The 20,863-nt window shown below is 37.2% G+C and overlaps 2 protein-coding genes and 1 long non-coding RNA gene across 6 annotated transcripts in view; 1 reads left to right on the top strand and 2 right to left on the bottom strand.

The window, feature by feature from the left end:
• Positions 1-3,609: 3,609 nt before the first annotated feature.
• Positions 3,610-12,431, bottom strand: fbxo22 (F-box protein 22). Its single transcript, XM_063012738.1, has 7 exons — positions 12,264-12,431; positions 10,294-10,426; positions 9,957-10,044; positions 7,041-7,145; positions 6,517-6,669; positions 5,648-5,813; positions 3,610-4,823 (listed from the first exon to the last, which is right to left on the bottom strand). Exons 1-7 carry the CDS (start codon positions 12,392-12,394, stop codon positions 4,430-4,432), a joined length of 1,170 nt encoding a protein of 389 aa, XP_062868808.1. The 5' UTR covers positions 12,395-12,431; the 3' UTR covers positions 3,610-4,429.
• LOC134331364 (uncharacterized) lies at positions 3,610-12,510 on the bottom strand. The gene is made up of 2 exons (XR_010015116.1): positions 12,456-12,510; positions 3,610-3,870 (listed from the first exon to the last, which is right to left on the bottom strand). It is a non-coding gene; the product is annotated as an uncharacterized LOC134331364 (long non-coding RNA).
• Positions 12,511-18,096: 5,586 nt separating this feature from the next.
• vps13c (vacuolar protein sorting 13 homolog C) overlaps positions 18,097-20,863 on the top strand; it is a 139,764-nt gene continuing 136,997 nt past the window's right edge. For 3 of the 4 annotated variants that reach the window (XM_063012860.1, XM_063012859.1, XM_063012862.1), the window contains exon 1: positions 18,098-18,294. In XM_063012860.1, the coding sequence (XP_062868930.1) occupies positions 18,195-18,294 (100 nt within the window). In that variant the 5' untranslated portion in view covers positions 18,098-18,194. Of the gene's footprint in view, positions 18,295-20,863 lie in introns of all 4 variants that reach the window. The other variant, XM_063012861.1, reaches the window with a different exon arrangement.

Raw genomic sequence — 20,863 nt, 5'->3', positions numbered from 1 at the left:
AATATGTAACTCCTAAATAAACGATTTTTGTCAGTAAAATAAAATTGCATATTTTCTAAACCCTGTTTTCACTTTGTAATTATTGGCAATTGTGTGTAGATGTTTGAGGCAAAAAATGAACTCAATCTATTGTACTGTAGAATGAGTCTGTAATGTAATAAAACGTGGAGAATGTGAAAGGGGTGTGCAGACTTTCCGGCTTTACTGTAACTTTTTTCTTCTTCTGCAGCCATATTTTCCCAGCCATGTGTGCAGCAGGTGGTTTTGCATTGTCTTTCAGGAAAAATGCATGGACATCCCTGGAAAACATGTCATCTTCAAGGCAGCATATGTTGCTCTAAAATCTCAATGTACTTTTCTGAAATAATGCTGCCATCACACAAGTGTACATTACCTGTGCCAAGGACACAACAAAATACCATGACAGACCCTGGCTTTTAAACTTCTTAATAAGTCCTTTTAGTCTTTGGTCCATATCACACGACATCCATTTCTTCTGAAAAAGTTAATTCGTTTGACCACTATACACGTTTCCACTGTGTGATGGTCCACCCCTGATGCCTCCTAGCCCAAAACATTTGTCTAGTGCTTGTCTAATGTTTGCCGAAGTAATCCCTTGCCCATGTGGCTTTATCAGCTATTGATAACTGACAGGCCTTGATGCAGTGCCGTCTAAGGGATCGGATGGGTTTGGGTTGTGTACTCTTCCAGAAATGTGTGTGTGTGTATATACAGTTCCCTCCAAAAGTATTGGAACAGTGAGGCCAATCCCTTTATTTTTGCTGTAGACTGAAAACATTTGGGTTTGACATTAAAAGATGAATATGAGACAAAAGATCAACATTTCAGCTTTTATTTCCAGGTATTTACATCTGGATCTGATACACAGTTCAGAAGATAGCACCTTTTGTCTGAACCGTATAAAGTATTGGAACATGTGACTGTCAGGTGTGTTTTGTTGCCCAGGTGTGTCCTGTTACATTGATTATTTAAACAATATATAGCACTGAATGTCTATGCTCAGTATCAGATTTGGGTTTTGCCTGTGCAGACTGTGCATTTATAGTTAGAGGAGTAACCAACATGAAAACCAGAGAGCTGTCTATGGGTGAAAAACAAGCAATTGTGAAGTTGAGAGAAGATGGAAAATCAATCAGAGCCATTGCACAAATATTGGCCATAGCCAGTACAACCGTTTGGAATGTCCTGAAGAAAAAAGTTGTCACTGGTGTACTAAGTAACAGATGTCGAACAGGTAGACCCAGGAAAACAACAGTAGTTGATGACAGAAACATTGTGCGTGCTGTAAAGAAAGACCCTAAAACAACTGTTAGTGACATCAGCAACAACCTCCAGAGGGCAGGAGTGAAGGTATCACAATCTACTGTTCGCAGAAGACTTCATGAACAAAAGTACAGAGGCTTCACCAGAAGATGCAAACCACTAATGAGCAAGAAGAAGGCTAGGCTGGAATTTGCCAAGAAGTACAGATAAAGTTTTATGGACTGATGAGACAAAGATTAACCTTTACCAATGTGATGGAAAGACTAAAGTTTGGAGAAAGAAAGGATCTGCTCATGATCCCAAACATACAAGCTCATCTGTAAAACACAGTGGAGGTAATGTCATGGCTTGGGCTTGCATGGCTTCTTCTGGGACGTGCTCCTTAATCATTATTGATGATGTCACGCATGATGGCAGCAGTACAATTAACTCAGAAGTCTACAGAAACATTTTGTCTGTTAATTTAAAGAAAGATGCAACCAAACTGATTGGGAGATCCTTCATCATGCAGCAAGATAATGACCCAAAACACACTGCCAAAATTACAAAGGAGTTCATCAGGGGCAAGAAGTGGAAGGTTTTGGACTGGCCTAGTCAATCTCCAGACTTAAACCCTATAGAGCATGCATTTTACCTGCTAAAGAGGAGACTGAAGGGAGTAACCCCAACACCAACAAACACCAACTGAAAGAGGCTGCAGTAAAAGCCTGGAAAAACATCACAAAAGAAGAATGCAAAAGTTTAGTGATGTCAATGGGTCACAGGCTTGATGCAGTTATTGCAAGCAAAGGATTTGCAACTAAATATTAAGTCTTATTCACTTTAATCTGTTTTAAGTTTATCTGTTTCAATACTTTTGCTCACAAGAAAAATGGGTGGGTTCAGACAAAAGGTGCTATCTTCTGAACTGTATATCAGATCCAGATGTAAATACCTGGAAATAAAAGCTGAAATGTTGATATTTTGTCTCATATTCATATTTTAATGTCAAACCCAAATGTTTTCAGTCAACAGCAAAAATAAAGGGATTGGCCTCACTGTTCCAATACTTTTGGAGGGGACTGTATACAGTACATATATACACTGATAACATTCAAACCACCTCGTTTCTACACCCACTGTCCATTTTATCAGCTCCACTTACCATATAGAAGCACTTTGAAGTTCTACAATTATTGACGTGTAGTCCATCTATTTCTCTACATACCTTTGTAGCCTGCTTTTAGCCTGTTCTCCAATGGTCAGGACCCCCCACAGGACCACCACAGAGTAAGTATTAGTTGGGTGTTGGATCATTCTCAGCCCCGCGGTCACAATGACATGGTGGTGGTGGTGTTAGTGTGTGTTGTGCTGGTATAAGTGGATCAGACACAGCAGCGCTGTGTCCACTCACTGTCCACTTTATTAGACACTTCTACCTGGTTGGTCCACCTTGTAGATGTCAGAGACGATCGCTCATCTATTGCTGCTGTTTGAGTCATCTTCTAGACCTTCATCAGTGGTCACAGGACGCTGCTGGCTGGATATATTTTTGGTTGGTGGACTATTCTCAGTCCAGCAGTGACAGTGAGGTGTTTAAAAACTCCAGCAGCGCTGCTGTGTCTTATCCACTCATACCAGCACAACACACACTAACAGTGTCAGACAATATCTTGAGTCCTGACCATTGAAGAACAGCATGAAAGGGGGCTAACAAAGCATGCACAGAAACAGATAGACTACAGTCAGTAATTGTAGAACAAAATGTGCTCCTATATGGTAAGTGGAGCTGATAAAATGGACAGTGAGTGTAGAAACAATAAGGTGGTTTTAATGTTATGGCTGATCAGTGTGTGTGTGTGTGTATATATATATATATAAATATAAATAACATCAAAATAGTTTTCCTGTAACAACTTTTTTTGTTAATTTCAATTACTTTTTATTTAGAATATAAATGAGTATTTACAATTATGCTTTTTATAACTTGAGCAGGCTACATAATACTTGTATAACAACTAAATTATTAGTCTGAACAAAAATACAAATATTCTAATCTAAAATAAAAAGTGATTCATAATCTTATTTTCATCTCTGTATAAAACACTTTCAATTATCTAATGTGTACAGAATGCTATTAATAAAGCATTAGGAGATCATATCTGCTACTACTTAGGCATCTACGCCACAATCATATTAGGCTATAGCACTCTATGTAATAAAAATCTTAATGTAGATGTGATTAGATTTTAAAAGTCAAACGGTTTTTTTTTATAGAGGGACCATGTATCGTACATCTACTTGACACAAGTTGAACAGACGCGCAATAAGGTTTTTACAACATGCTTTCTGAAATGAACATTGTTTTATGTTGTTTTACTAGCAATAGCAATACAACAGCAGAACGTCTAAGTACACACCATTAAGTAACATCCTGTAGAAGGAAAAAAAAGCACATTACATTTGGTACAACCAAATTTACATTAGCTGGTTTGTCCCATCCCACAGTAAAACAAGAAACTATTTTTTGTAAATTAAAAACATACAGTAGAGGGGAAACGAATATTTACCACTTTTTGGTAATGTAATGTGTAGTACATGTCCACTCTAAATTAATGCACAAAAATGAAAAGAGAAGTATTTAGACATAGTAGCAATTATGGTGAAGGAGCTTCCTAAAGTAATCATGGATAAAAAAAAAAAAAACACTTAACAAACAAACAGCCATAGCAAATATTTAAACGTCCCCGTAAGTTAAATTGGTTCATACTGAGCAAGTGAAAGTTATTGGAACCACAGGTAATTGTCGACACAAGACTTCGCAACATGCTCTCAGATGAGCAATAATGAAGGTACAGCAACAGAAACAATAGTCAGACAGAAAACAATACACTTCAAGCTAAACTTATCTGAGGTGTGTAAGCACTAATAAATATGAATAAACATGTTGGAAATCCTGAGTAGGACAAAACGTATTTAGTCAGGAGAAACTGTATATTTGAAAGAGATATTTGCACTAAAGGTATGTTAAACAAATATAAAAGTGGCTGAAGAGTTGTTTTTCATCACTGTATGCATGCAAATATTTTTAGATAACTTCAGATCAACTTTTTAGTTATCATTCAAGTATACATCCAGTACCATACCAGCTTTACCATGGAGTGCATTATCCTAAGTGCACCAGACTCATAACAGTTGTGTAACCATGCTGTAGTTCATTTGCATCTGTCTGACTTAATGTGAATTTTTCTTTAACAACACGGTCACAGCCGATCTCGCCATTTCCAAAGAATCCAAAGAGAGGTACACTGGGAAAGATCTTGTGAAAAATGTCAGCCTCCACATTGTGCTGGTTGTTATAGTGGTTGTGTCCCCGTGCCACACATGCAAACATGAACCCTACTGTATTCCTCTCAGGTATGTTGACTGCTTTAAGCCGACTGATGGTGACTTCAGCTGCTTCAGGGGTGCTGACATCCTGGTCCAGCAGCACTGAGGCACCCTGAATTCTGGCACCACTTAGGGTAAGACCCACCACTCCATATGACCCAGAAGAACAGCTAGGAATAGCACAACATAACATTGTTTACAATTTTTTACATTTATAATACAAAAATAATTTTGAATACACATTCATAAAGGTACAAGATGCTTAGCTTATGTGGGATATTTTTCTACAAATCACTGTAATCAAAGGCCTGATATTATTAGCCTACTTTCATTTTTTTCTTTGCATTTTCTCCCCCCAATTTTCCTTCCAATCTAGTTGTATCCAATTACCCTGTTGCATTACGCTTCCTCTCTACCCTGACTGAGACTAACACATGCCCCCTCTGACACGTGTGCAGTAGCCGACTGCATCTTTCTCACCTGCATGATGCAAGCTTATATGCATGCGGATCAGCTTTGTGTATGGAGTGACACACCCTGATCAACGCATTATCCCTTGACTCTGTGCAGGTGCCATTATCCCTCGACTCTGTGCAGGTGCCATCAATTAGCCAGCAGAGGTTGAACAGTCTGAGTTTCGAACCGACGAATTCGAAATGTCAGCTCTGGTGTGCTAGCGTGTTTTACCGCTATGCCACTTGAGTGTTTTCATTTTTTATAAGAATAACATGTAATAAATATGAAATAATGACACATTCTCACACTATGATTCAGTATACCTTAACATTTTTTTAAACACAATCCTTGATGAATGTGAAACAATGGTGTAAGGCTGGAGGAATGTAAAGGGCACTGGGGAAGATTTAAGGCCATCAATAATTACTTAAACACAATGGAATTTGGAAAATATGTCATGTTAGGAAAATCAAAGAATAATAGTAATAATTTGGAACCAATGTTTTGGAAAAAAATTATTACTGGGTAAGACACCTACCAGTCTCTGTGCTGGGGGAAAGCACGGTCTACATGGCCACCAGCAATGAGCACATTACTGTTAGCAAGGGGCTCCAACAACTGGTTGAGGAAATGAGCAGCTCCATGTTTGTATGCATCATAGCCAAACAGCAACACCACCTTCAGGTCAGGGTTTTCAACCAAGCCTTATAAACAATAAAAACTCTTAATTAAAACAATGTTTATGTTATGAAAAAATATTTGGTGAAAACATTTTCCTCGAGTGAAGTAGATGTGAATGAAACTGTGCTCATTTTGGTTTAGTACATTATTTTATCATACAAGGATAATAGTATTATACAGGATTGGTACACGTAAAATGATCAGTCAACAAGCAGAAAATTATGTAAACAAGGTTTCCATACTAGAAAGGTGTCTTGGATAAAGTATAGTCCCCTCCACAAATACTGCCACCCCTTGAATATAAATAAAATGGACTGTTTGAGTGGTGTCCTGTCCAGGGTGTGCCAGTGCTTTAAGTTTATATAAGACTTGAAGGGACCCTGACCAGGTGTAAGCAGTTAGGATACATTTAATAAATGTGTAAAGAAAATATAAATACAGGATTTAAGAAAAACACCTTAATGCATAGTTTCTTTATTGTGTCTATGTACCCAAAAACAATTGGTAATTGTTCTGGAGAGTAGCGAAATTATCAGACTGTGTTTTGTTGGCTTGCCTAAAAATAATTGCTCAAATATAAATTTTAAGAATGAGTATTTCTTAGAATTAGACATTTTAAGACCAGTTTGCATTGCACACCTTATGAATATGAAAATGGTTTATTAATCTGACAGTGCATGTTTTGCCACCTATCGCAAACTGCTATGTTTATGCATTTATAAATACCTGCTTCCTTTAAAGTACTTTTGCTGAGACTCTTTTTGCAGAAGTGAAACGGTCTGATGTGAACCCCCTCTACACTAGAAAAAAGAAGGCTGAATCCAGCCTCGCCTTTCATAAACTCCTTAGGGGAACCACAAGGCAATCCTGTAGGTGTTACTACAAATAGATAAAAAAAAAAATAATTAAATACACATTATACTAGTAATGAAGACATGAATAAATGATTGTTTTGGTTTAAAAATGTCTCAACAAAAAATGAATACAACATATTAAAATTATACATGTATACACAAAACTTTAATTTCTTTTAATTTAATTTCATCCATCCATCTATTTATCCATCCATCCATATCAAAATACATTAATAGCAAAACATGGACCATTATTTTTCTCAGCTGGTTACTCAATGTAATTTCCAAAATATGCTAGAGATATATAAAGAGTTGGCAACAAAACACATACAATCAAACTATTGTATGTAAAACTTGATTACACCACAAACAAAAGAAGTAGACTGTAAAACTTACACACAATCCCTGGAGTGATGACGCATAAGATATCACAGGAGCTGGGTAACAAGCGTCTTAGTCTGCCCACAGCATCTGACTCCTCCTCAGGATGGCACTTCCTTGCTACAGTAAAATATATTTGAACTGTATTATTGTCGGTAGTGGTACTATTTTTACCCTTTCAAATACCAGTACCAATACCTAATACTCAAGTTTTAGCTGATGCAAAGTACTGATACCAGCCCTAACTAAAATATTTAGAAAATAACTATAATAATAGAACATGATAAGCTTAAATTACATTGACAGAACTGACGTAAGTAGACAGGAATATAAGGAGATGAAACGTAAGGCAAAAAGAGAGGTAGCAAAGGCAAAGCAGAAGGCGTATGAGGAGTTGTATGAGAGGTTGGACACTAAAGAAGGTGAGAAGGACTTGTATAGATTGGCCAGACAGAGGAATCAGGCTGGAAAGGATGTGCAGCAGGTTAGACTTGTCAAAGATAAGAATGGTAATGTTCTAACAAGTGAGGAGAGTGTGATGGGAAGATGGAAGGAGTACTTTGAGGAGCTAATGAATGAAGAGAATGAAAGGGAAAGAAGAGTAGAGGTCATAGGAACGGTGGATCAGGAAGTAGGAAAGATCAATGAGAATGAAGTTTGGAAAGCTTTGAAGAGGATGAAGAAAGGGAAGGCAGTTGGACCTGATGACATACCAGTGGAAGTATGGAAATGTCTAGGTGAGATGGCAGTGAGGTTTTTGACTCAATTATTCAATGGCATTGTTGAGAGTGAGAAAATGCCAGAGGAATGGAGGAGAAGTGTGCTGGTGCCCATTTTTAAGAACAAGGGTGATGTACAGAGTTGTAACAACTACAGGGGAATTAAGTTGATGAGCCACACAATGAAGATCTGGGAGAGAGTTGTGGAAGCTAGACTTAGACAAGAGGTAACCATTTGTGAGCAGCAGTATGGTTTCATGCCAAGAAAGAGTACCACAGATGCCATCTTTGCTTTGAGGATGCTGATGGAGAAGTACAGAGAGGGTCAGAAAGAACTTCATTGTGTCTTTGTTGATTTAGAAAAAGCGTATGACAGAGTACCAAGGGAGGAGCTGTGGTGTTGTATGAGGAAATCTGGAGTAGTGGAGAAGTATGTCAGACTGGTACAGGACATGTATGAGGACAGCAGGACAGTGGTGAGATGTGCTGTAGGAGTGACAGATAGCTTCAAGGTGGAGGTGGGACTACATCAAGGATCGGCTCTGAGATACTTCTTGTTTGCTTTGGTGATGGACCGACTAACAGATGAGGTCAGGCAGGAATCCCCATGGACTATGTTGTTTGCAGATGATATTGTGATCTGTGGTGAGAACAGGGAACAGGTGAAAGATAACTTGGAGAGGTGGAGATATGCACTTGAAAGAAGAGGAATGAAAGTCAGCCGTAGCAAGACAGAGTACATGTGTGTGAATGGGAGAGAGACAGGTGGAATAGTGAGGCTACAAGGAGCAGAAGTCACAAAGGTGAAGGACTTCAAGTACTTAGGGTCGACTGTCCAGGAAAATGGGGAGTGTGGTAAAGAGGTCAAGAAGAGAGTCCAGGCAGGATGGAGTGGATGGAGAAAAGTTTCAGGAGTGATTTGTGACAAAAGGGTGACAGCAAAGGTCAAAGGAAAAGTTTACAAGACAGTGGTGAGACCAGCTATTTTGTATGGTTTGGAGACAGTGGCATTAACAAAAAGACAGGAGAAAGAACTGGAAGTGGCAGAACTGAAGATGTTGAGGTTCTCCTTGGGAGTGACAAGGATGGATAAGGTTAGGAATGAGATAATCAGAGGTACAGCACAGGTTAAACAACTAGGAGATAAAGTTAGAGAGGCCAGACTGAGATGGTTTGGACATGTCCAGAGGAGGGACAGCTGGTATATTGGTAGAAGGATGTTAGAAATGCAGCTACCAGGAAAAAGACAAAGAGGAAGGCCAAGGAGGAGATATATGGATGCAGTTAGAGAGGACATGGAAGTAGTTGGGGTGAGGACAGAAGACGCAGTGGACAGAGTGAGATGGAGGAGGATGACTCGCTGTGGCGACCCCTGAAAAGGGAAAAGCCGAAAGAAGAAGAAGATAAGCTTAAATTATGACTTTTACTGTTTGGATAACTTTAAAGCCCTTTCTGTATTGATCTTTATCACACTGAAGAAATTCATAACATTTTAAGAATGTTAGACCAGGGCTGGGCAAAATGACTAACAAACTCCTATCTCCATATGCATTAGAGAAGTGGCAGTATACGATAGGATATGATGAAAACCTTAACAAAGTATGATGTTAACCCCATGGCAGGCCACAAGAATTAATATCTGTACATTTTACATCGTCAGCATATCCCTTGCTGGTAAATAAGATACCATTTGAAAGCTTAAAATGTCTACTTTTGAGCAATGTAAAAAACTTTAACTTATTTTGTTTATAAGTTATCTTAAAAACACAAAACGGTGTAGTTCTGAAAAATTCTAAATTTATAAATAAATTCTAATTAAAGTGTTTATATTTTGTATTTTTACAAGGCTGTATTTGTATTAATACTGACAACATTAATATCAAACCAACCAGCAAAATCTCACAATCACATTAATGCTGTCCATTTTACTTCAAATAAATGAGCATAAAAAAATCCCGAAAATGTTCAATATTGGATAATGCTTTGCTATCATTGTAAAATGAAAGCGCACCATAAACAACAGCACCGTGACCCAGATCAACCACACAGCAGCAAAAAATCATAACCAAATCAGACCAAATATTTACCTTTGTGTTGTTCCATTAGGAATATAATTAATTTTTTTAGCAAATGTTTTAGCTGTGTTTTTGGAACTGGATTATTAAAGACTTTTCATGGTAAATTATCAACTGAATTATTAATGCAATCTAACCTTTTTTGTGTCTATAAGAATGACAATGTCCACTGAAGTTGTCACTGTCCACCATTAACAAAGCTGTTTGGGGCAGCAGGAAGATTTCCTGCAAATAAGACAGAGGAAAAAAAAAGAATTATAAAGTGAGCAGCAATCATCTCATGTTCTGATATTCTAAAGATGGTATTAATGTTGTTAATGACTTTAAAAACATTGTATTTTATTTGTACTGTATTCTACCAATGCAATAAGAATATGAACTTCTGAAAACTAGATTTTACAGTGCTTGCTGTTAACTAAAAATTACTTCAACTTTTAAACTAAACAGAATATTTCAGCTTATGAGACGTCTAACCTCCAAACCCTCTTCCATAGTTTTGAGTAGAATGTGTTCTTCATATCTGGATAAGCCAGCAGCTGACAACCATGTCATTTTCTGTTGCATTCTCAGGACTCTGCGTGCACAGTTCCTCCATAGCCTACACACACTGCAACACATAACAATAAATTTCAATCTAGATGTATATTTATTAATTTATCTAGTTACACTACATGTAACTGACTGTGTCAGTCTAAAAACAATGAGCATTAATATGAATTTCCCTTTGTAACTATAATTGGATTAACTCTTTACCATAGCTTTTTTTATTTTGTAACTGCAGAAATTCAGTTACTTTCAACCAGAAATGAATTCGTTTCAGTTAATAACTGTCTTAGTGCTGGCCAGTCAAGGCCACTTACACAAAACTCAGGAAACTCAGTTACTTAGACTTTGATTTGTGCACAAGGACATTAATGCTTACTTAATAAAATATGTTTGCATAAAGCAGTATCCTCTAGGCCACCCAAAAATGATGGGTCTGGTTTCTCTCAAGGTTTCTGCCCTGTAAATTTAAGGGAGGTTTTTTTCTGCCACTGTTGCCCTCAGTGTGCTTATCAGGACTTTTTGGTCCTGGAATCTGTAAAGTTGCTTTGAGACAATGTCAATTGTAAAAAGAGCTATACAAATAAATTGAACTCAACATGACTATTAACTTGTGCTTTTATGGTGTAAAATTATATCATACAATACAGGAGACCTTCAAAATCATGGACCAACTCTCAAGACTTTAAATAGATCTGTATGTCATCTTCTAAAGAACTATAATGTTGTCATTAGTTATGATGAGCTGTCATGAATTGGGGACTACTCTAGATTTTTTATTTTTAAATGAATCTTAAATGTAAAGCACCAAAACTTAAATAAAAATGTGCACACTCACACAAATTGAAATAAACAGCCCAAAAAAGGCCGAAACGAAACAATGAACTTTATTCCAGCTGCTAAATAATCAATCTCAAGGCAATCTGCAATGCAATCTAGTGTAAACAATACAGCAAAGTGTGGATCGTAGATGCAACATACTGTCGAATCTGGCAACCTTTGGGTTATTTTAAGCATTAATCTACTGTTTAAATAACATACTTCACATTACCAAATATTTAAACAACACATAATAGACATACATGCCAATGATAAGCTTAAAATAACAAAAGTATTCTTGCAAATGAAATAAATAAGTGATGTAGGAGGTTAGAATACACAGCCTGTTTAATACTGTACATAATCAAGCCTGCACTGTGAAGGTCAGAATCAGATCAATCAAATCCTTGAAAAGTAAGACTAGAACTAATACCATAATTCAACATGTAATGTTTCGCTATGATATAGAAAACTCGCTGTATTATTCTGCACACCGAACAAAAAAACGTGATTTAGACGACAAGCTGTCTCAATTTGCACACAAAATCTTACAATGCTGGAATTAGTATCCTGGCCATTGATCTAAATTTAGCACACTATTTAGTATATAGGATGGCATTTGGAACATCAACTCTCTTCTGCTCCATGAGAAGTCTGATACTGAGTTTCATGCTGATATATCATGTAAATATGTTTCTTGTTTTCACTCTCGTGACTGCCGTGTGTACGGCATATCCAAGTCCTATGCCCCTGTGTGTATGTTTACATCTTTAACACTCAGCTCCATTCTGTGAGTGATGCTTAATGAATTGTTAAACCCAGGCGTTTTAGCTTTACAAAAACAGAATCGGAGACGTACCAACAGCAAGGTTTTGAATAGTTCAGCTGCATTAGTCGAAGTGGTGTGACATGATAGTGCCAAGTGTTTAAATAAATACAATCACAAAATATATATGCAGCCCACCACTAGATATATTGTGGGTGTTTTCCCGCAGTTTTTACATACTGGCTAACCTAGCTAACCACTAACCTTAGACTAGCTCCTTTTGCCTTAATAGCTAGCACGTAATCAGACAAAGTACCTTGCTATCCGGAAGAGCGCTTTAGTTGGCACAAATGTTAAGATTCTCTCCACGACTTCATCTACATTTCCAAGAACAAAGCCTGATTTACTCTCAACTGGAGTACAGGATAAGGCGGTGTCTGTTTCCATGTTTTACTGGACCTGCTTATCACAACAACTTTCAGCTCGTGACTGGCAATGTGAAACTAACCTCACACATTTAGCTTCCTTTAGCAATCCTGCAGCAGTTCATTTCAAACTAAAAGTTCGGTTAAACGCGTACAGTTAAAAGAACACAACAAGCTCATTACTCGTGTAAATAATTTTGTTAATTAGATTATTAGACAATGATTCTTGAGATAAGGTCTTTTTACGTCCAAAATTAAGAAATGTACAATAATAAAATACCTAACATTTGAAGGACCTGTGTATACTAATTAAATCCATTTCATATCACAGTATAGCATACCATCGGGGCCCAAACGTTTTAGAACCGTGCGCCTGTACACAAAATATAACGTCTCCACACGTAAATAAATTACAATAGCAGATAAAGCATTTTAGACGCTTATGTGCCAGTAAATTGGTGAAATACGGGAGACGGTATTGCAAGGACTGGAAGAAAGACAAAAAAAAAGTTGATTGGATAACAAGTGTTCGGACTTACAAGAAAAGGGCATTTCGCAACTGTAAATGTAAAACTAAATGTGAAATAAGAGCTCACCATAGTGACCTGGTTTCCCATGCTACCACAGAAAAACTCGAAGGACTGCTGCTCTTTTTGATGGTTTATGTTGCGTGTCATTCAAGCACTTTAAGTATTAATTAAAATGTGTAGTTTAAGAAATTTCCAAGGGATTCGTTCACACAGAACAAAATGCACAGCTTTTATTAATTTGGTGAACTGGGGTCTGAAATAATAACAATACTAATAATAATACTACTGTGAACAAATAGCTCACAAAAAATATAAATTAGTATAAAACATTAGTATAAAAACAAAGTAAGATTAACAGATCATTTAAGAGCAGTTCACTTGAAGTTTTTTTTTTTTCATTTATAGTCATTCACAGGGTAAATACAAACTGTATCCTATGTGGCATAGAAAAGCTAATGCATAATGTAGACATCTAGCTCAGTTACACTTACATTTTACCCTAAAGTTCTCTGGCTTTACTTAGGGTGACCATATTTTGAACTCTTAGTAAGCTAATAGGTTTTATAGACACCCGAAATGCAGACATGAGTAGGCCTAAAACCTCAATTACTTGAAATAATTATACTTAAATTCAACCTCAAAATTGAAAGGGGGCTTTAATAATCCATGGGCTTTATGACCACGCATTTAGACACATGAAAGAATAAAACAACTTCAAAAAGGTTTACACTGAACCATAGTTACGTTGTAGTCACTCACACTGTATTTAGCATATTCTTTATCTGTGCAGAAGTTTCTTTTCTTTGTCTCAGCTAGCAAACCTTAGTGTACTGGTCTTCCAATAGAATTTTTGTCCAATCATGACATGGACAGAAATGATCCAGTTTTGGCAAGCATTTTAGAGTGCCACACTCTTTAGGAACCTTAAGTTTGGCCATGATTGGGAAAGTCATTTTTACTGAGTTGTTAGGCTGACTATATGATTTGTTATTAAAAATGGAATTAGAGGGTAAAAAAATAAAATATAGAAGTATTTAGAAGCAATATTCTCAGACATCTGCCACTCCATTTCCAAAATGGTTCAGGAATTTTGTAAAACGCAAAAAACATAAATAAAATAAAATAAATCTATTATTCTGTGAGTCTGTGAATTGATAATTCTCTTGAAACTTCATGAACTGACTAAAGTACAAAGTAAATATTTACAATGACCAACTTTGTGTTAATAAAAACAAACATAGAATCTGAATGGAATTTTTGCCCACTGTTGCTTGATTCAAGACTTCAGCTGCTCAACAGATGATTTCAATTGATTAAGTACTATAAAGTTACTATAAATATCTTTTGGTTCATCATTATCATTCGGCTGCAAAACATAAGAAATTGCAGGCAACAACAGTCTTGACCTATATTTCTCGGTTTGATGCCAGGTCTGGTCATTGTAGTTAATTTGCAGACTTCCCTGGCCATGTTTCCACGTTTATTTATTGATATAAGCTCTGTCTTTCTGTTCTCAGACTATGGCCAATGAATCACAACTGTCACTGTTGGATGACCTCACTAAGCGGTTGCTGTCTGGTCAGTTTGTAAAGTGTCTCGTTTGGGACCCTATCTGATCGCTTGAGGTTAGCATCAGTATGTTGGCTGTTGTGGAAAAGATGTTGATCTGGTGTGTAAGTGTGTCTTTTGGTTACTTGGGTCATTTTTATTAATAAGCAATCTATCAACAAATCCAATGAAAATTATACTAATTATCATTTATTTTAATCAACTGCTTTATTCTGATCAGGGTTGCAATGGGTCCAATGCTACATGGAAACACTGAACCCAAAGTTAGAATATACCTGTACGCCCTGTGTGTTTCCTTACACTAAGCCAGCACAGGTCAATGCACAACATCAGATTTACTCATTCATTTACACATAGGGACAATTTGGAGCAGTGACATTTAATATGTATGATTGGTATGCCTGAGAGAACTGAAAACAACTGAAGCATTTGAGACCTAGTTTTACCCAAACATCTGCTGAACAATGAACAAAACTTTCTCCTTGTCAAGAATGCTGTAAAGACTTAAACCAAAGCCTAAAGTTAGGATTATGTCAAGCAGATGTAATTGGAGTGGGTCAACACTGAGGTGCCAGGTGTAGCCCCACACCTTCAGGAAGAGAAAATTAATTATCTTTAAAATTTCAAACCAAACAGAATGGAGGAATAAAAACAAAAAAAAGCTGCTCTAGCATTTTAAGACATCTAATTATAAGGATGTGTTCATCCTTATAATTGTGTAAGGTAAAGCTTTTAGGTAAAATAAAAAATGCAGCGGTAAAACGAATAATAAATGAACAAATAAATATGAAAAGTAATTCCTTTGTGATGTTGCCATACATTGCGGCTCATGCAGCAATAAAATTTAAGAGGTGGAGGGCAGAGGCGGGGGATGTGTTACATTAACCTACACAGGTTGAGATTGGTACTACAGTGGTACCTTGTAACTCAACATCCCCTAAACTCAAAATCTTTGAAACTCAACGCCCTTCGTGGAGGAATTTGTACCCCTAAACTCAATGTTTTCCTTAAACTCAATGTGTGTGCGACTGCTGCTTTGCTCAGTGCTCGGCTTGAGCGGCGCGGTAAAATGTCACACGTCATGCGTCATGTATGTGTTCAGATGGATTTTTCTCCAGTTTCAGTTTTAAACTTGTGTTGCAGTTGGGGTTCTGAGAAATTGTAAGAATCAACTTTTCCGAGATATATACATGTGGATGCATGTATATAACCCTGTCTGCTAACCTTTAACCCTGTCTGCTCCAGGGGCGCCGTAAGTTGGCTGACCCTGCGCTCTGACCCCAGCTTCCAAACAAGCTGGGATATGCGAAGAAAGAATTTCATTGTACTGTACACCTGTATAGGTATATATGACAAATAAAGTATATCTTCTTATCTTCTTATAAAACGCTTATCATAAAAAAAAACTTAATGTTTTAAAAGAACGACATATTTGTTCTCTCCACTAATTAAGTTAGTTTATTAGGATTTTAACGTCATGTTTTACACTTAGGACAGGAATGGTAGTTACTCATTACACAAGGTTCATAAGTTCACAAGGTTATAGCGAACACAGTCATGGACCATTTAGTGTCTCCAATTCACATTACTTGCATGTCTTTGGACTGTGGGAGGAAACCGGAGCACCTGGAGGAAACCCACTCGGACATGGGGAGAACATGCAAACTCCACACAGAAAAGACCCGGGCCGCCCCCAAGGACGGATTAAGGATAGTCTGGGCCCCTGGGCAAAGAGTTGCCCAGGGCCCCACCCCGTGCGCCCCCCCCCTCCAAAAACATAAATAAATTAATACATTAAACAACCTGTCAATAACTAACCCTAACACAAGAATCTATTTTATATAAGTTTCTTTCTACTCTTCTTTCTTGCAAAGTCATCCACTAATTCATCAAAATTAAGCTGTCTGACCAAATCTGATTCAATGGCCAGAAGTGACAGTGAGTTCAGGCGGTTTTGGCGCATCCTAATCCTGAGTTTATTCTTAATACGAGCCAGTTTGGAGAATGAACGCTCCCCTTCACAATTTGTGATAGGCACAGTCAAAAAAAGTCTAAGTGCTATGTAGACATTTGGAAAGGTTGACTGTAAATTCAAATTTATCATGGTTTTGAGCATTTTACTAGGACATTTTTCTTTTTCTGTTATGAATGATTTGTATTGTATCAATTCATCTGCCAGGCTCATGTTCAGATCTGAAGGATATGCTGCAGCGAGTGAGTTAGCCTTTAAAGTGAGCTCACTGTTGGACATATTGTCAGGCATGAAAAGAACATCAAATAGCTCAGTTAAGTGTGTGTATGCATTCAAACTGCTTGAAATTGCTTGTCTTAAACTTAATTAATTGCAAAATTGCAAAATTAATTTGTGCCTCTGCGCTTAAAAGAAATTGAACATAATAATTTTGAAACAATACAAATTCAGAAACATTAAGTAAGGGCCTGAATCGCATATTTGCAACAAAACGTCTGTTATGAAATATGGTAGCTTGCCTGGCAATTTGTAGGTCCCTAGAAAGTCAAGGAGCCATGGTAAACGACTTCTATGGAAGTCAAGGGCCCCATAGCAGGGGCCCTCGTGATCAAGGGCCCTCTAATGGTATGCCCTGTTCTTCTCTAGGGCCCCCTGGTAGGGGCTCTCATAACCAGGGCCCTCTAAAAATATGCCCCCCTCTTTCCTAGGACCCCTAATAGCCAGAAGTCGAAGTCAGAGCAGTGCCACAACGCCTCATCCATTTTCATAAGGGGCCCAAAAGCATGGCTAGTGCCCAAAAGCATGGCTAGGACCCAAAAGCATGGCTAGGGCCCCCAAGAGGCCCTGTGGTCAAAGTCCCTAATAGTCAGAGGATCCTTAAAATGGAGGGCCCTCGGAAATAAAAATATATTGTATCATAAATGTTGATAGGCATCGCAAAATGTTTTGGGCCAGGGCCCCCCCGGGGCCCCCTGACCTCAAGGGCCCCTGGCCCCACTGGCCCGGTCAGTAATCCAGCCATGGCCGCCCCACCTGGGGATCGAACCCAGGACCTTCTTGCTGTGAGGCGACAGTGCTACCCACTTAGCCACCGTGCCGCCCCCACTAATTAAGAAGCATAAGAAAACAATAGTAAAGGTAAAGAGCAGATTTTATTGTATTTTTGATTGTAACTCTTTTTAAATTGTATTTCAGTGTTGTTTATATTGTCCTTGTGTTATGTTCAGGGTATAAGTGTCAAAACCCCATGGGACCATGGAATGCATTAACAGGCTTCCTATACATCCCTATGGGAAAAATACCTTAAAACTCAAGATCTTTTAAACTCCCAGAACCAATTGACGTTGAGTTTCAAGGTACCACTGTATAAGAAAAATATAAATAAATCGTTAATTGTTGATATAACTAAATATTGATACATATTTTCGAGCGTAGGCATTTCATTATAAAACTTATACTTTATTTCCTGTCTAATTTGAAATCCTGGTAAATTGTAAATGCAGTTTTACAGGAGACTTTTTAACGACATTAGTTTAGGAGATTCATTTACTTTCTGAGAAAGTATTTCCTTCCTGCTCGATTTGTTTAGTCTGTGTACTATGATCAGGCGTGTGAGTCGATAGAAGAGATATTCGTCACTTCGTTTACATACACAGCGCTTTCACAGGAAGGGAAGTGACAGAAATCACGGGATCAATTTGGTACTGTTTGGATCCAAACCTTGTGGAGAAGTAGACGCACCTTATTGCACTATGGTGTTCGAATCTTTGGTCAGTGATCTTTTAAACAGGTTCATCGGCGATTATGTTGAAAACCTTGACAAGTCGCAGCTTAAAATCGGCATTTGGGGAGGTAAGGAAGATATTCTAACAACCAGCTGGTTAAAACGCATCCTAAAACTAGACTAAACTTAAAATGTATTGCTTATGATTTTGGACTGATTCCTGTGTAACTATTAGCAGCCAATGCTGGCTGTAATAAAGCGATATGGTGGGGTAATGTAACGTTATTTGTTGAAACAAGGCCAATTGGATAAGTGTGCACTGCACTGTCATGCGCCTTCCTTGAAACCAACTAATAATAATAAAAAGAATAATTATTGAATTAAACGTCATTTGAACCATTTTCATTTCTTATATATATATATATATATATATATATATATATATATATATATATATATATATATATTTATTTATTTATTTTTGCACGCTAAATGGTCTGTGGTTGTCAATTTATACACTTCTTGTAAACCTTTATGTGGCTTGCTAACGTTTCACCATTTAATTATGTCTTGCTTTTATAGTTATATTTTAACTTTTATGACATTTATCTGGTTTGGGTGCATGACATTTATTACAGAGATATTACACGTAGTATAAAAAGGAATTTTAACCAAGAGCAGTACTCTTAGGAAGGATAAATAGAATAGAATGGAACAAGGGAAAGAGGAGGTGTGTGTGGCCTTTGTGCTGACAGTGTATGTAGGTAGAGAGAATCATTGTGGGAAATGATTTGCTGTAGAGAAAATAATAAAAGCAAAGCATAATCAATATTTACAAAAAAATCCAGTTTACCAATGTGTGCTCCATTACAATGCGGTGCACTGCTGTGTTGGCAAATCATAATAAACAAAGAATAGGCTGCAGGATAGACAAAGTGTATTATCTGTAATATTATTAAGTTTGTATTATTTACCCATATATCAGGAAGTCTCGGGTAAAAATCTTAAAGTTTAGACGCAATTATTCTATTCTTTTTTAGGTTGGGTGTGTGGCTTTAATCAAATATTTACACTGTCAGGTAATCCAATTAATTTTGACCTTGCCTGCAAGGGTGAGGCACGCCTAAGGCTCATATTATTATAAGTTAGTGGCCCAACCACATTTTCAAGTAGCCTACTTTTGGTCATCTGTTTTTCATTTCAAGAACTGTTAACTGAAAAATGGAAAAATGGGCCTTTTTCTTGTTTTTATCGTCATTGTCAGTGGAAAAAATAGCTTTGTTTTACTGGTCTACAAACTGATCTTAAAATCAGATTAACAAACAAATTAACAGAAATTGAATAAAGGATCATATTTTTATTTCTATGTCGTTCATTTAATACATTAAACCATGTTAAGCTTTTTTAACGATAAGCGTTTTAGATTCTCTCTGAAAAGCTGATTCTCATAATTTCTCAGAACCCCAAGCTGTAACACAAGTTTAAAAGTGAAACAGTGAGGAAAATACAGATAAACATAGATACATGTGGACGCTTTCACAGTGTACTTCACAGAAATGCAGACTTGTGTCTTGGTGCACTTAGATTACGTTTTACCGCACCGCTTAAACCAAGCGCTGAGCAAAGCGGCGGTTTGTGCCGAGGCTCGCGGTTTTGCTGCTTCTCATGTGAATGTACCCCTAAGGTAACGTGTTCTATGTTTATGCATGCATATAGACCTGAACTTATATGTCAGTTAAAGCTCATAATATATCACTCTGCAAATGTTTGATTGCAATTAATACTACCAACTAATTATTTGGTTTAGGGGAGCAATTCCTTTTTTGGGTCATATAGGTTTTGAGGGTGTTTGGGTGGTGCATCTGTCTATTTTGCTAGTTCACCACAGCTGAGACCTTGGTTTGAATTTCTTGGATGCTATTGGCTGGCCAGGCATCTACACTGACGTAATTGGCTATGCCGTGAGGGGCCTTGTTCAGGGTATTCCTGCCTTGCATCCAGTGTATCTTGGTGAAACCGGAATCATCAAAACCCTGATAAAAATAAAAAAAAATGTGAAAAGGTTTTAAATAAATTCTTATTTTTAATAAATGGAATGATCATATAAATGTTGCATTTTGTGTTTAGTCATGTTGTCTGTTTTATATTTAATTTGTGCAAATTGCACTGTCCCAGCTTTTCTGAGTGTGGCATTCTAGATGTAGTTAATAAGGCTTGGTATTTCCTTGGTATTTCCTTGGACTTTTCAGGACTTTGATGGCAGTATTTGTTTCTCAAAAATCCTATTATACACCTGTGCTGCGAGTGTATTTTCATACAATATGCAAGTTATCTATAGGCATCTATAGGTTGCAGCAACTGCCTGTATAAAGTTACAACATTTTTCTGTAGTATTTCGTGTTTTGGCTGTATTTGTCACAGTAGCAAGATGGTTTCTCATGCAATGTTTCTCTGGATTTCCTGAATCTATTCACATTATTCACTTTAAATGGTTACATTATTAACATTACAGGTGATGGTGAAAGATTTAAGATATTTGCAATCTTTTACTGAGAAATGTTCTTTTTGAACTAATTGACAAGCTGGTAAAGAGTGGTGAGCCACTACCCATTTTTTCTTTGCAAGGACTGATCCTCATTTTATACCAATCATGATTCACCTTTTTTATTGTGAAATGTTTAAAAATGCTTCAGTTTC

Source organism: Trichomycterus rosablanca, chromosome 17, assembly GCF_030014385.1.
Source record: "Trichomycterus rosablanca isolate fTriRos1 chromosome 17, fTriRos1.hap1, whole genome shotgun sequence".
Classification (NCBI taxonomy): domain Eukaryota; kingdom Metazoa; phylum Chordata; class Actinopteri; order Siluriformes; family Trichomycteridae; genus Trichomycterus; species Trichomycterus rosablanca.
Note: the sequence above shows the minus strand (reverse complement) of the source record. Positions and strands in the feature narration are given on the sequence as shown.